At 49.1% G+C, this 13,372-nt stretch overlaps 1 protein-coding gene across 1 annotated transcript in view; it reads left to right on the top strand.

The window, feature by feature from the left end:
• The first annotated feature begins 3,311 nt into the window (after nt 1-3,311).
• ABTB3 (ankyrin repeat and BTB domain containing 3) overlaps nt 3,312-13,372 on the top strand; it is a 272,945-nt gene continuing 262,884 nt past the window's right edge. Inside the window, exon 1 of the mRNA XM_077829043.1 lies at nt 3,312-4,492. Within this exon, the coding sequence (XP_077685169.1) occupies nt 3,526-4,492 (967 nt within the window). The 5' untranslated portion in view covers nt 3,312-3,525. The remainder of the gene's footprint in view (nt 4,493-13,372) is intronic.

The following is a 13,372-nucleotide window of genomic DNA, read 5'->3' on the forward strand; positions in this document are numbered from 1 at the left end:
AGCACCTTTCATTTTGTTAGCTATAGCCTAGTTCTCCAATTTATCAAGATCCCTCTGAATTTTAGCACCATTCTCCAAAGTGTTTGTAAACACCCACCCCCAGCTTTGTGTTATCAGCAAATTTGATCAGTAGGCTCTCTATTCCTACATCTAGATTATTAATAAAGATGTTACATAACACCAGACCCAAAACAGATCCCTGTGGAACCCCACTTGAGACCTCCTTCCAATCTGACATCATTCAATTTTAGTTACTCTTTGTTTGTGATTGTTTAACCAATTATATATCCACTTAATAGTAGTTCCACCGAGCCTGCAGTTCTCCAGCTTATTTATGAGACTTATTTATGTCATGTGGGACTGTGTCAAAAGCCTTGCTAAAGTGCAGGTATATTAGATGCACCACATTCCCCCTATCCACCAAACCAGTTACCTTGTCAAAGAAGAAAATCCAGCTGGTTTGGCATGATTTGTTCTTAGTAAATCTATGCTGGTTGCTAGCGATCACCCTTCATCCTCCAGGTATTGGCATATTGAATGTTTTATCTATTGCTCTAATAGCTTCCCAGGTATTGAGGTCAGGCTGACTGGTCTATAGTTCCCTGGCTCCTCCTTTTTCGGCTTTTTAAAGATGGGCACTATGTTAGCCCTTCCTCTCTTCATTATGGTATTCACTCTAATCCAGAGCTCCCCCATCCTCTGCTTATTCATTATGGCTACTGTGTGAGTTCTGTGGCTTTTAGGGTATCTTTTGAAAATCTATTCTGCCTGACATTTCCTGTTTCAAAGTTGAAAATGCTGTCAAGATATCTCTTGTTTTTCTCACTGTACCTCCCTGAAGTAACAGGGTAAAATCTTTCTAGGTGTTTTCAGGGATGTCATACTTACCCCAACTAGTCTATGTTCTCCTTATAGTTGTATTAATGCCTTTCCTTTAGGAAGTTTATGTTGAAGGCCTGCCAGTTTTTGCTCCCTTGAGAGGGTAAATCTCTTAACTGATGGGCCTTGTCTGCTGAAGAATTATGACTGACTACACTGGCAGGATGAAGAAATGTTTGCTAGCCTTTTATACTTAAAAGGATAGATGTTTGCTGGTGTTTTACGATTAAAGCAATATAACACTTCTGCAGAACAGAAGTATACACTTAGGAGTATATTCTCAGTGTGTTGCATGGGCTCTTTGCCATGCAACTCCCATTAGCAATAACACCCAGCACATGAAGATTAATATATACGCCAGTAGGTATAAGTTGTTCATGCACTGTGCAGGAATTTTTAGCTATGCATATGAAACTCTAACCAACATTAATAGGAGTCTCACTTTTCAAATCCTGCCTCATTCTTTGGGGGTTAATTTTAAGAGTTTCTAGGGGGTTCAGAGTACTACTTTTAATTATTTGGAGATTGTTTTCCAGATTGAAACTATGCCTTCTACTACTACATGGCAGTTTGTTTAGTTCTAAATCAAGTTTTTTTTGCCAAGTGCCTTTGTTTTGTTTTTGGAAAATTCAGCAAACCACTGGAATAAAAAGAATGTGAGGGAAATGAAGGAGAGAGAATCCATTTAATCTGTTTGGGAGATAATGCTAACAGGTTCAATAGAAACCTGTTTTATACTTCCCCATTGCTACTTTTTTTTCCTTCAAAAGACACACGTACTGAGGGCCTGATCCAAAGAGTTTAAATTCATGCTTAACGTAAAACATGGGACTATTGCTGCCGGAGTAACCCTGTTTTTTGAAGCAGAACTACTTCTGTCCAATCTTAGGTCTTTTGGGCTTTGGGGAACCCCCTCAGAACTGCCTCCAAAATCTTAGGTCTCGACTGTTGGTATTGCCTCCACCACGGGTGATGTAACTGCCATGCCGGCAATGCACAACAAGCGTCAGTGAGTGACACTGACTAAAACAAAGGAAGAGTGGAGAGGTGTATCCTGCCTGGGCAGGGGCCAAACAGAATACTTCCTGAGCTCAGCAGTTGTCCATATTCACTTAAATGATCTAGTCCTTAACCAAAAAGGAAAAAATGATGTTTGGGGGGTGGGGGTGGGGGCAGAGAGACTTACACGGGGGTTCTGTGATCAGCTGAGAGGAAAATATCAGGCTTTACAATTTGCCACTGTCTCTCTCACACCACCCACAATCAGCTGTGCATGCTCTAACCTGTAATGGTGCTTGTTGCTCCACGTAATTAAATGGAAGGGAGGCAGATCACTGGCATAGGTGCAGTCACAAAACCCTTAAGTATCTGTGTTGGTATGCGCCCCGCTCAAGGCCGTCCTTACCCGTACGCAGCTGCGTGCTGCTCCAGCCCCTGCTCCGCTTCTTCTCCATGGTCCCCGCCCCCCACTCCACCCCTTCCCCAAAGCCCCAGCTCCGCCCCCCCCTTCCCTCCCCCACTCCCCCGAGGACTCACCGGCGGCGGTAAGTGGAGCGAGCCGGCCGCAGCCCGCTCCGCTCCCCCGGCTCCCAGCCGCGCCGCCGGTGAATGCTGGGGGGTGGTTTCCCCCTGCCCCCCAAGGCCGGGAGCCAGGGGAGCAGAGCGGAGCGGGCTGGGGCCGGGTCGCTCCACTTACCGCCGCCCCCTGAGTGCGGGGTCGACTTGGCTGCAGGAAGTGCAGCGACCCGGCCCCAACCCGCTCCGCGGGCTAGTGCTGGGGGGTGGTTTCCCCCACGCCAGCCCCCTGTCCGCCCCGGAGCCCCACACAGCCCCCCGCTAAGGACGGACCTGGCCCCAGTGGCGGGGAACCAGTGGAGCAGACTAGACCCTTACAAGAACTCGCAGCTGCTGGATCTGTTTTAGGCTGGTTTCTAATTTCTACTACCTGCCAAGGACACAAGCCTGGGATTTCGGCTATCCTTAACCCCACAAATCACTACCCCTTCCTGGAGCTTTCCCTCCTCTGTTTTGGAGAAGCTACATGGCTCCTGTGAGTTCTTTTTCAACAGCAAAGTTCAACCCAAACAAATGACCAGAGAGAGACTTAAAAAAAACAAACAAACAAACAAACAAACAAAAAACACCCCACCCCACCCCCAGGTCCTGGTAAGAGGCCCAGAGCCGTGCGGGTCCGCACTCTGGGTCTTGAGTCTCCATGAATTCCAAAGAGTGACGCTCAACTCCCCCTCCTCCTGCCGCTGGGGAGGAAGTGGTGAAATAATTAGCATATTCCAATGCTATTGGCTCGTTCTCGAGCTGTTTTACATAGGCCCGCCTCTTCCCCCCTCCCCACTCCCTTTTTCGGCTGGCTGCCTGGGTTTTGCAGTATAGGGCTGCCTGCTAGTGCAGTGCAGGGACCGGGGAGCAGCAGCGGCGGCGGCGAGAAGGGAACATTTACACACTTTTATTTTTCCGGCGTTCTTCCGCCGCCCGGCTGGGAGCGGGGCTGCCGAGCCCCTCCGCGGAGCTGACCCGGTGCGTGGGCCGGGAAGAGGCTTTGGAAGGCACAGCAAAGTGGCGAGTGGGCTCTGTCTCGTCTTTCCATTCCCCCTCTGGTTTCCTGCGGGTGCAGCATGAAGTGCAGCTATGGCAAGGCGAGGTAAGACAGTGGTGAGGACGCTGGAAGATTTGACCCTGGATTCTGGTTATGGTGGTGCTGCGGACTCAGTCCGGTCCTCCAACTTGTCCCTGTGCTGTTCGGATTCCCACCCGGCTTACCCCTATGGAGGAAACGGCTGGCAGCATCTAGCTGACTCCATGCACAGTAGACACAACAGCTTTGACACTGTCAACACGGTCCTAGTGGAAGACTCCGAGGTGCTGGACTGCTCGGGGCAGCAGTGCTCCAGGCTGCTGCCTGACCTTGAGGAGGTCCCCTGGACTCTGGAGGAGGTGGAGGCGCTGCTCCTGCTGCGGCACCGGGAGCCCCGCGGGCCGGCGGCCAGCCCCGCCAGAGATGCCCTGGCCAAGCTCTCCACCTTGGTCAGCCGGGCGCTGATCCGAATTGCCAAGGAGGCTCAGCGGCTGAGCCTGCGGTTTGCCAAGTGCACCAAGTACGAGATCCAGAGCGCCATGGAGATCGTCCTGGACTGGACGCTGGCCTCCAGCTGCACGGCGGCCGCCCTGGGCGCCCTCTCCCTCTACAACATGAGCGGCAGCGGCGGGGACCGCTTCAGCCGGGGCAAATCCACCCGCTGCGGGCTCACCTTCTCGGTGGGCAAGTTCTACCGCTGGATGGTGGACAGCCGGGTGGCCGTGCGCATCCACGAGCACGCCGCCATCTACCTGACCGCCTGCCTGGAGAGCCTCTTCCGAGACATCTACGGGCGGGTGATGGCGGGGGGCAGCGCCTCGGCCCACCCGCACCCCAGCCGGGGCTCGGGCTCCGGCTCGGCCCCCGCCGCTGGCGCGGAGAAGGACAAGGAGAGCGGCGGCGGCGGCGAAGCGCCCAAGTTTACGGTGGAGTCTCTGGAGCAGACCGTCAACAACGACGCGGAGCTGTGGGGCTTGCTGCAGCCCTACCAGCACCTCGTCTGCGGGAAGAACGCCAGCGGTGAGTGCGCGGGCTGTGCCCACCTGTGGGGCCCGGGGCGGGGTGTTAGGGGCTGCCCCCCGCTCCCCGCGTGCCCTCCTGTGAGTGTGTGTGGGGGGGCTTTAGGGGCTGCCCCCCTCCCCACGTGCCTTCCTGTGTGTTTGTGGGGGGGGGCGTGTGAGGGGCTGCCCCCCTCCCCTCCTGTTTGTGTAAGGGTGTGGGGGGGTGTTGGGGCTGCCCCCCTCCCCACGTGCCCTCCTGTGGGGCCGAGTTAGGGGCTGCAGCCCTCCCCGTGTTGCCCACCTGTGGGGCCAGGAGCGAGAGGGTCATGGTGTGCAGCCTTCCCCGTGTGCCCACCTGTGGGGCCAGGGTCGGGTGGCGGGCCTGGTGTGCTGCCCACTCGGTCTCAGTGCAGCGGGAGGGGGACGGAGGGGTCTAGTCTGTGACCACCTGGACTGCCAGCGGGGAGGGGGCCCCCGGCCACCTAGGCCGTTCTTGTGCCCCTCGAAGTTTGCGCTGGGAGCAGACTGTGTGGCGAGTATTGTCGGGAAACCCAGCCTCAAATGCGCGCGAATGCTGCGCATTTTGACCCCCCCCTTTTTTTATTTGGATGAAGTATCAGCTGTAGCCAACCAACCAAAAATCCCTTCTGCGACCCGCAGCCGCTGGCGGGCGTGGGGCCCCCTCACTGCGCCCAGACCCGCATACTTTGCGCGCAGGCCCCGGGAGCCGCAGTTTTGCGCATCCGGAGTGGGAAGGCTGGTCCGGGAAGCCAGGACTCCCTCTCGGGAAGGGCTGAGCACCTGTAGTGAGTGGGAGCTGCGGATGCTCAGCATCTCCCAGGATCTGGCCCTTGTGGAGCATCGAGAGCCTACACACCCCCGGCACATCTAGGGAGCGCAGATGGCTGCACATAGCTACCCTGCAAAGCCCCATCCTGCAGCCCTTCGGGTCTCAACTCCAGCCGGAGAAGTGCGCCCCCCGGAGGGTTGCAAGCTCAGGCTGAGGCTGTTTGGTAATTACCCTGCTGGCTGCTGCCCTCCCGCTTGCTGCGCCTTCTGTAGGTCGAGCGGGAGGTGTTTTCCACCCTATTGTGTCTGATCGGCTTTTACTCCATGTACATTTGGTGTCAAGCCCTTTCTACCTTGAATACAGAATTTTAGCAGGACACGAGGAGACTGTAAATCGGGGCTAGAAAGAGCCTTCATCGTGCGCTCTCCCCCCCCCGCCCCGCCATCTGTATGGAGTACCATGCCGCAAGTGTCTGCGGCGGGCTAAGGTTTCAGTCCGACAGAGCTGGGGGGAGAGAGGTGTGTGGGTGGAAGAGGAACAGGTCCTTCTGCATCACAAAAAACGAGCGTCCGATCTCATTAAGGGTGGCGGGGAGCTGTCAGACAGCCCCGTGTTGCTCTCTTGGGGGTTCAGCGCTACGGTACCATATGGATGTGTGCGTCTCCGCTGCAGCCTGTCGCCAGCACAATGGAGACTGGAGAGGGGGTGGGAAGAGGGTCTTGGTGGCATTTTTGGGCATTATTTACAATGACATCCCTAATTAACTTTCTGGCATCACGACTGATGGGTTGATTGAGCGGCTTGTGTATGTGTGTGTGGGGGGGGGGTTGTTTTGTTTTTCTTTTTTCTTTCTTTTTTTTTTTTAGGGGCTTCTCAAAATGGTTGGGTTTGAGCGACGCTTGAGTTGTAGACACACACTTCAAAGCTTCAATTTTCCACAGGAAATGGTACAAGCGTAACTGAACACTGGAAAATGAAATAAAACTTTATTTCATATGCGGTGGTTTGGCCAGAGACTGCGTGGTTGGAGCTCAGATGCAGTCTTTCTGGGCAGATTTCATTCATGTTGCTGCTTGTTTACTGAAAGCTTGACACAGATGCAACACAATGATGCATCAACTTCCTGGGGATTTTTTTATTTTTATTTTATTTTATTTTATTTTTAGGAGGTGTCCAGCATTTTAAAGGTTTAGCTCTCATTTAATAAAACCCCGGTCCCTGGAATTGAAATTTCTTCTATTGTCAGCTAACCTATATTCATAGCTTTAGGGAAAATGCAACAAACCTATGATATGTTTAGTGGGCTCAAACTGAAATTGTTTTTCTCTTTTACTCACACTCTTTATTAACCTAAAGGAAAATATGTATACAGTTGAGATGTAAAATACTGTTTTGAAAACAAGAAACTGAGTTCAGCTTTTGTCATATCTATAATTTAACTCTAAGTTACTATAGCCCAACCATTGCTTTATGCATGATTACCTGTTTTGAGACATCCTTTCTGCCAGAAAGGATCTAGAGGGGTACAATACAGAGGGAAAACAAGGGGTAGATCCCCAGCTGGTGTAAATTGTCAGAGCTGCATCTGTGTCAGCTTGCCATTATGGACCACCTCCACAAACTGATCTGCCCTAAGAGCTTTATTTAGCCTTAAATCAGAATTTCTTTGCTGTTAATGGGTTGTGTCTCATGATCCTTATACTTTATTTTAACACAGTTTGTGTGTGCATGCATGGGTTCTCTCTAATGGTGTTACTGCCATGTTTTTTCCTTTAGTCACATTATTGTGCCTGTATGTTTCAGATGGCACCATTTTTCTTTTCTGATGTTGCAGTGTTGTCCTTACAGACCTGTATTGAGTCTTTCATTTTGTAACTCCCATTGTAGCACCTCTGTGGATTTAAATTAACTTCATTCATGACCCTCATTCATCTCCTTTTCTGACTTTATTTGAGTTTTTCATCTCTATTTTGTTTGTTGCTTTACCTAGCATTACCTCATTTGTGGCTCAGTCCTGAGTCAAGCAAAACTCTCTGCCATCAGTTGGAACCTCCCTTGGAAGCCTGTTCCAGAACTTAACTACCTTTATGGTTACCAAGTTTTTCCTAATATCTAACCTACATCTTCCTTGTTGCAGATTAGGCACATTACTTGTTTTATCTTTAGGGGACATGGAGAAAAACTGATCACTGTCCTCTATAACAGCTCTTAACGTATTTGAAGATTGTTATTAGGTCCCCGCTTAGTCGTCTTTTCTCAAAAAAATGGGCATGTTTAGTCTTAACCTTTCCTCATAGGTCAGATTTTCTAAACCTTTTGTTATTTTTGTTGCTCTCCTCTGGACTCTCTCCAATTTATCCACATTTTCCCTAAAGTGTATTGCTCAGAATTGGACACAGTACTGCAGCTAAGGCCTCACCAGTGCCGAACAGTGGGACAGTTACCTCCTGTGTGTTACATATAACACTACATGCATCACATTGTTCACTCACATTCAATTCGTGATCTGCTATAACTCCCAGATCCTTTTCAGTTGTACTACCCTGAGGCAGTTATTCTCTGTTTTGTAGCTATGCGTTTAATTTTTCTTACCTAAGTTAAGTACTTTTAACTTACCTTTATTAAATTTCATTGTGTTGATTTCAGACTAATTATCTAATTTGCAATGTCATTTTGAATTTTATTCCTGTCCTCCAAGTGCTTGCAAACCCTCTGAGTTTGAGATTATGGGAAAATTTTGTAAGCATGCTCTCCACTCCCTTATCCAAGTCATTAATTAAAACATTGAATAATACAGGAGTCAGGACTGGCCCCTTTGGGACCCCACTAAATATACCCTCCCAGTTTAACTGTGAACCATTGATAAATACTCATTGAGTACAGTCTTTCAACCAGTTTTTCACCCATTTTATAGTAATTTCATCCAGATCACGTTTCCCTAGTTTGCTTATGAGATTGTCCTGTGGAACTGTGTCAAATGCCTTTCTAAAATAAAAAATATGTCATGTCATAGGTATTAAATCAGTTATTAGCTCTCATTCCCTGCTAAATAGAGGAACTACACTTTCCTTCATCTTTCTTTTGCTCCTAATTTATTTGAAAAACCTCTTCTTATCGCCTTGTATGTCCCTTACTAGGTGTAACTCATTTTGTGCCTTTAGCCTTTCTGATTTGTCCCTATATGCTTATGCTATTCTTCTGTACTCCTTCTGATTTATTTCAAGTGCTCACTATGTGCTCGGAGCATTTTCACAACAATTAGTTATAAATGCTAAAATGATTACATTCTCCTCCCCCACCTCTCAAAGATTTGTTTAGTTTATTTACTGATATAGCCCCATCACCATAATATCTAAGTGTCTCACAATCATTCAGGAATTTATCCTCACAATAATTCTATAAGGGAGGGAAATATGATCTCTATTTCACAGATGTGGAACAGAGAGATTCACGTGATTTGTCCAAAGTTGTACAGCAAGCTTATGGTAGGAGCCAAGAACTTCTGAAGCCACATCACTTGGTCCCCCTGTTCAGTGGCATAACCAGAAGACCATCCTTCCTCTGTACTCGCTGTGACGTTATTGACTTGAACTGGGACCTTATAGAACATTGTTGCAACCGCATCTTGTATAAAGGGGGTCAAATAAGGTGTCTAAAGACAAGGTTATAGTTTGCTGGTTATGATTATGCTATCTGTATGCATGGATCATTTTTCTATTTAAAGTTAGGGTATGTCTACACTTACCATTTAAAGCACAAAAAGTCCCTTTTTTGCGCTAAAACTGTGGGAGCATCTACACTTGTTAATGACTTTTTGTGGTGAAACTCAGAAGTTTCACCGCAAAAAGAAAAACACCTTCACGAGAGGCATACAGCTCTTACCGCTGTTCTTTTTGCGCTGCTGTGAAAGTGAAGACGTGTTCTAGCAGTGTGAACCACCCTTTGGCCTCCGGAGGATATCCCACAGTTCTAAAAGTGACCACTCTGGCCAACATCTCCGCTGCTCTGATGCATGGATGTCTGCTCCTCCCCCTGTAAGCCCCGGGAAGTTTGAAGCTCCTTTTCCCTTTGTTTGTAGATGTGGTGGGGAAAGCAGCCAGACAGCAGGAGGTTTTAAAAAAATGCCACGAAGAAACCAGGAAGTGATGGGGCTCCTGAGACATGAAGCAGGGCAGCACAGGGCACTGAGCAGGGACCCAGAATGCCTTCCACTCACCCCCCAGCCCTTCTCACAAGACCTATCGAGAGAGCTGAACTGTGGGATAGCTGCCCTCAGGGCCGGCTCCAGCTTTTTTACCTCACCAAGCGGCGGAGGAAAAAAACAAAATAAAAACCAAGCCCAGTTGAGCTGCCACCGAAGTCCTGCTGAAGAGGAACCGCAGGGCCCACCGCCGAAGACCCAGACGTGCCGCCCCGATGATGGACGGAGTGCTGCCCCTTTCTATTGGCTGCCCCAGGCACCTGCTTCCTTCGCTGGTGCTTGGAGCCAGCCCTGGCTGCCCTGCAGCACTGCTCTTATCGGCGATGGAAGTGCTGGTAGTGTAAACGCTCTCTGACGCCTGAGGAATTGAGTGAGTACACAAACCAGCACTTTACTTTCACTGGTTCCCTATCACTGGTGAAATTTACAGCGCAAAAACTCTGTGAGTGTAGACATACCCTTATAATTATTGGTTCTATACTGTCTGTATTTCAAACTTATGCTATGCTTCTGGGTGACACCCCAGACAAATTGGTGTCAGCTGTGCCTCGCCTGCTTGATGGTCCATTAAGGAACATCGGCTATACAACTGACCCATTGAAAGAGGGCAGATATACCTTGTGACTCAGCAAGGTATGCAGGGACATGCCTATGGACAGAACTCTGAGGTTTTTATTCTTGCCATGTGCCCAAATGCTTGTCTTTGGAACAAAGAAAGAGAGGCCACATGACAAGAGACTATAAAAGACTGCTGCAGCTCCTCCATCTTGTCTTCAATCCTGCTTCATACCTCTGGAGGGACTTTGCTACAAACTGAAGCTTTGAACAAAGGACTGAATGACCCATCCCAGCTGTAGATGTACTCCAGAGACTGGATTTGAGCCTGCAGTTTATTCTATCATTGCTACAAGCCTGAAGCAAGAACTTTGCCATTACTGTATGTAGTTGATTCCATTTAACCAATTCTAGCTCTCATCTATATCTTTTTCCTTTTATGAATAAACAGCATGATTTGAGGGTAAGATCTGATTTGTATATTGACCTGGGTCTGGGGCTTGGTCCTTTGGAATCAGGAGAACCTTTTTTCGTTTACTGGGGTATTGGTTTTCATATCTATTCACTCCATAACGAGTGGCACTGGTGGTGATACTGGGAAACTGGAGTGTCTAAGGGAATTGCTTGTGTGACTTGTGGTTAGCCAGTGGGGTAAAACCAAAGTCTTCTCTGTTTGGCTGTTTTGGTGTGCCTTAGAGGTGAAAAAACCCCAGCCTTGCACTGTAACTGCCCTGCTTGAAGCAATTCATCCTGAATTGGCACTCTCGGTGAGGTCCCACCAAGGGCAGCATCGTTACACTCACCACTTGACTTACAACCATAACAACAGTTGGGTACCAAACAATGCTCTCCCCACTCTTCCAGTCTACCCTCTCCAAATGCCCAGGAGATAATGTAGGGCAGGGGTGGCCAACCTGAGCCTGAGAAGGAGCCAGAATTTACCAACGTACGTGGCCAAAGAACCACATTAATACATAAGCAGCCCCCTATCGGCTCCCCCACTCCCGCTCCCAGCACCTCCCACCCAACTGCAGCCTGCTGATCACCTCCCTGCACCTCCTGATCAGCTGTTTTGTGGCGTTCAGGAGGCTCTGGGGGCAAGGGGAAGGAGTGAGGGCATGGCAGGCACAAGGGAGGGTGCAGAAAGGGGTGGACTGGAGGCAGGGCCTGTGGCACAGCCAGGGGTTGAGCAGTGAGCACAATGGAAAGTTGGCACCTGTAGCTCCAGCCCTGGAGTCGGTGCCTATACAAGGAGCCGCATATTAACTTCTGAAGAGCCGCCTGTGGCTCCAGAGTCACAGGTTGGCCACCCCTGATGTAGGGTATATCGTGTGTGAATGTTTCATAAATTGAGGCCCCAATTATACTGTCAGTGGCATGTGAACAACAGTTACACATGCATGGATCTGTGTGGGAGTAACAAATGCATGGAATAGTCCACCAGACCCTGATGGAAGCCAATTCCAGAGTCAGGGACCCCTTGTGGGGAACACCTTACCAGCAGACCCAAGCCATGTGAATTGGGGGACTCCAGACTTAGTGCCTTTGCTGATTGCAACTGTGGCAGTACCACTCAAGGAGGGAGGAAGTCTCTGTGGCAGGCAGATCTCAAATCATTTAGGGTTTTATAGGTGCAAGTCCACACCTTAAATTTCACCTGGAAACAAAACAGGCAACCAGTGAAGATCACAGAACACCAATGTTTCTTCTTGCAAGAGGCTTGCTTGGATATCAAATTCTGCATCTGAATATGGAATGGTTGCAGAGGCTGTTTTAAACTCTAAGGGGGGATGGAAGTGGTGGAAAATTGGCCTCAGGATTGGAGAGTCACAAATGACTCTTCCATGGCATTCCCCAATCAGTTGTGCCCAGTGTTTACTTGCCACATCTGAGGATCCAGCCCAGTATTTTTAGCCATAGTTAGATCCTCAGCAGCTCCTGGATGTCCTAACACTATTTGTGTTACAAAATAACCTTCTACCAATTGTGCTCACACCCTTTGAGTCATGGTGGCTGATATAGTCCTTGCCAGTTCTTCTACTTACTTCTGCCAATTGTTTCCTCCAATCCACTAGCCTTGTCGGGATTGAGTTCAGACAGCTACCTTCACCCAAGCAAACCCTGATCTTATACACTGGCTCATTCATTGCAGTGCACTGCTGGGTGAGAAATAATGGAGAGGTGGACTACACTGTAGCCTCCTCACTAACCTCAAATACATATATTTTACAGAAGGGATGACAAAATGGAACCCTGCGGTTCCCACAACAGAACCATTGGGGTAAATATGTACTGCCCCAAACTGCCCTCTGCAATTGCAACTGAGTTAATTTCTAGTTCTGTATTGCAACCCAATTACCTCAGAATTACTCTGTATTTTTTCTGGACAACTAGAGGTTTTAATTTAATGGCTGAGTGAAAATTAACAACTTTACATCTGGCCTCTGGGATTTTGTTGGTACACAAATTTAAAAGCTCCATCAAACATTACACTTGTTGTACTTCATAGTATGTGCACATATGTTAAATTATTTTCCTTGGAATAGTGGGAAGAAAATATTGAAGATTCAGTAAAAGGCAGTAAAAAGTCTTTCTTCCCTCCCTCCCTCCCTCTGAAGTCAGTGGAAAGGATCTCACTGACTTGATGGGCCTTGGATCAGGCATTTACTGTGCAACGTAGGAACCAAGGCCTTTATTTTCCATTTTCATAGGAAAACTCAAGGGAGGGGTAAAAATAGCCCAGTATTATCTAGGCTCCATCTGAACTAAACTGAGGATTGGTATTAGCTTTAGCCTATAGTATAATATATAGGGAATGGGTAGTAGTTTAGAAGCCCTCTAGTGTGTCTCCCTGTTTTCTATTGCAGAAGTCAATAGATCAGGGGTGGGTAAACTTTTTGGCCCGAGGGCCACATTGGGGTTGCGAAACTGTATGAAGGGCTGGGTAGGGAAGGCTGTGCCTCCCCAAACAGCCTGGCCCCCGCCCCCCACTTCCCGCACCCTGACTGCCCCCCTCAAAACCCCCGACCCATCCAACCCCCCCTGCTGATTGTCCGCTGACCGCCCCATCCTGGGACCCCCACCCCTAACTGCCCCACTGGGACCCCACCCCCTATCCAACCGCCCCCCGCCCCCGCTCCTGTCCCCTGAGTGCCCCCCGACCCCTATCCAATGCCCCTTGTTTCCGTCCCCAGACTGCCCCCTGACAGTCCCCCCCTCCTCCCCGGACTCCCATGCCTATCCAATATATGTATTTATGTAGCTAAGCCTTGTTTCCTTGTAGTTATTAAATGCAGCTATTTATGTGGCTTCTTTATATTCTTAATGTTGCATAGAGATCAAAGACAGCAAAT

Source organism: Eretmochelys imbricata, chromosome 1 (assembly GCF_965152235.1).
Source record: "Eretmochelys imbricata isolate rEreImb1 chromosome 1, rEreImb1.hap1, whole genome shotgun sequence".
NCBI classification, from domain to species: domain Eukaryota; kingdom Metazoa; phylum Chordata; order Testudines; family Cheloniidae; genus Eretmochelys; species Eretmochelys imbricata.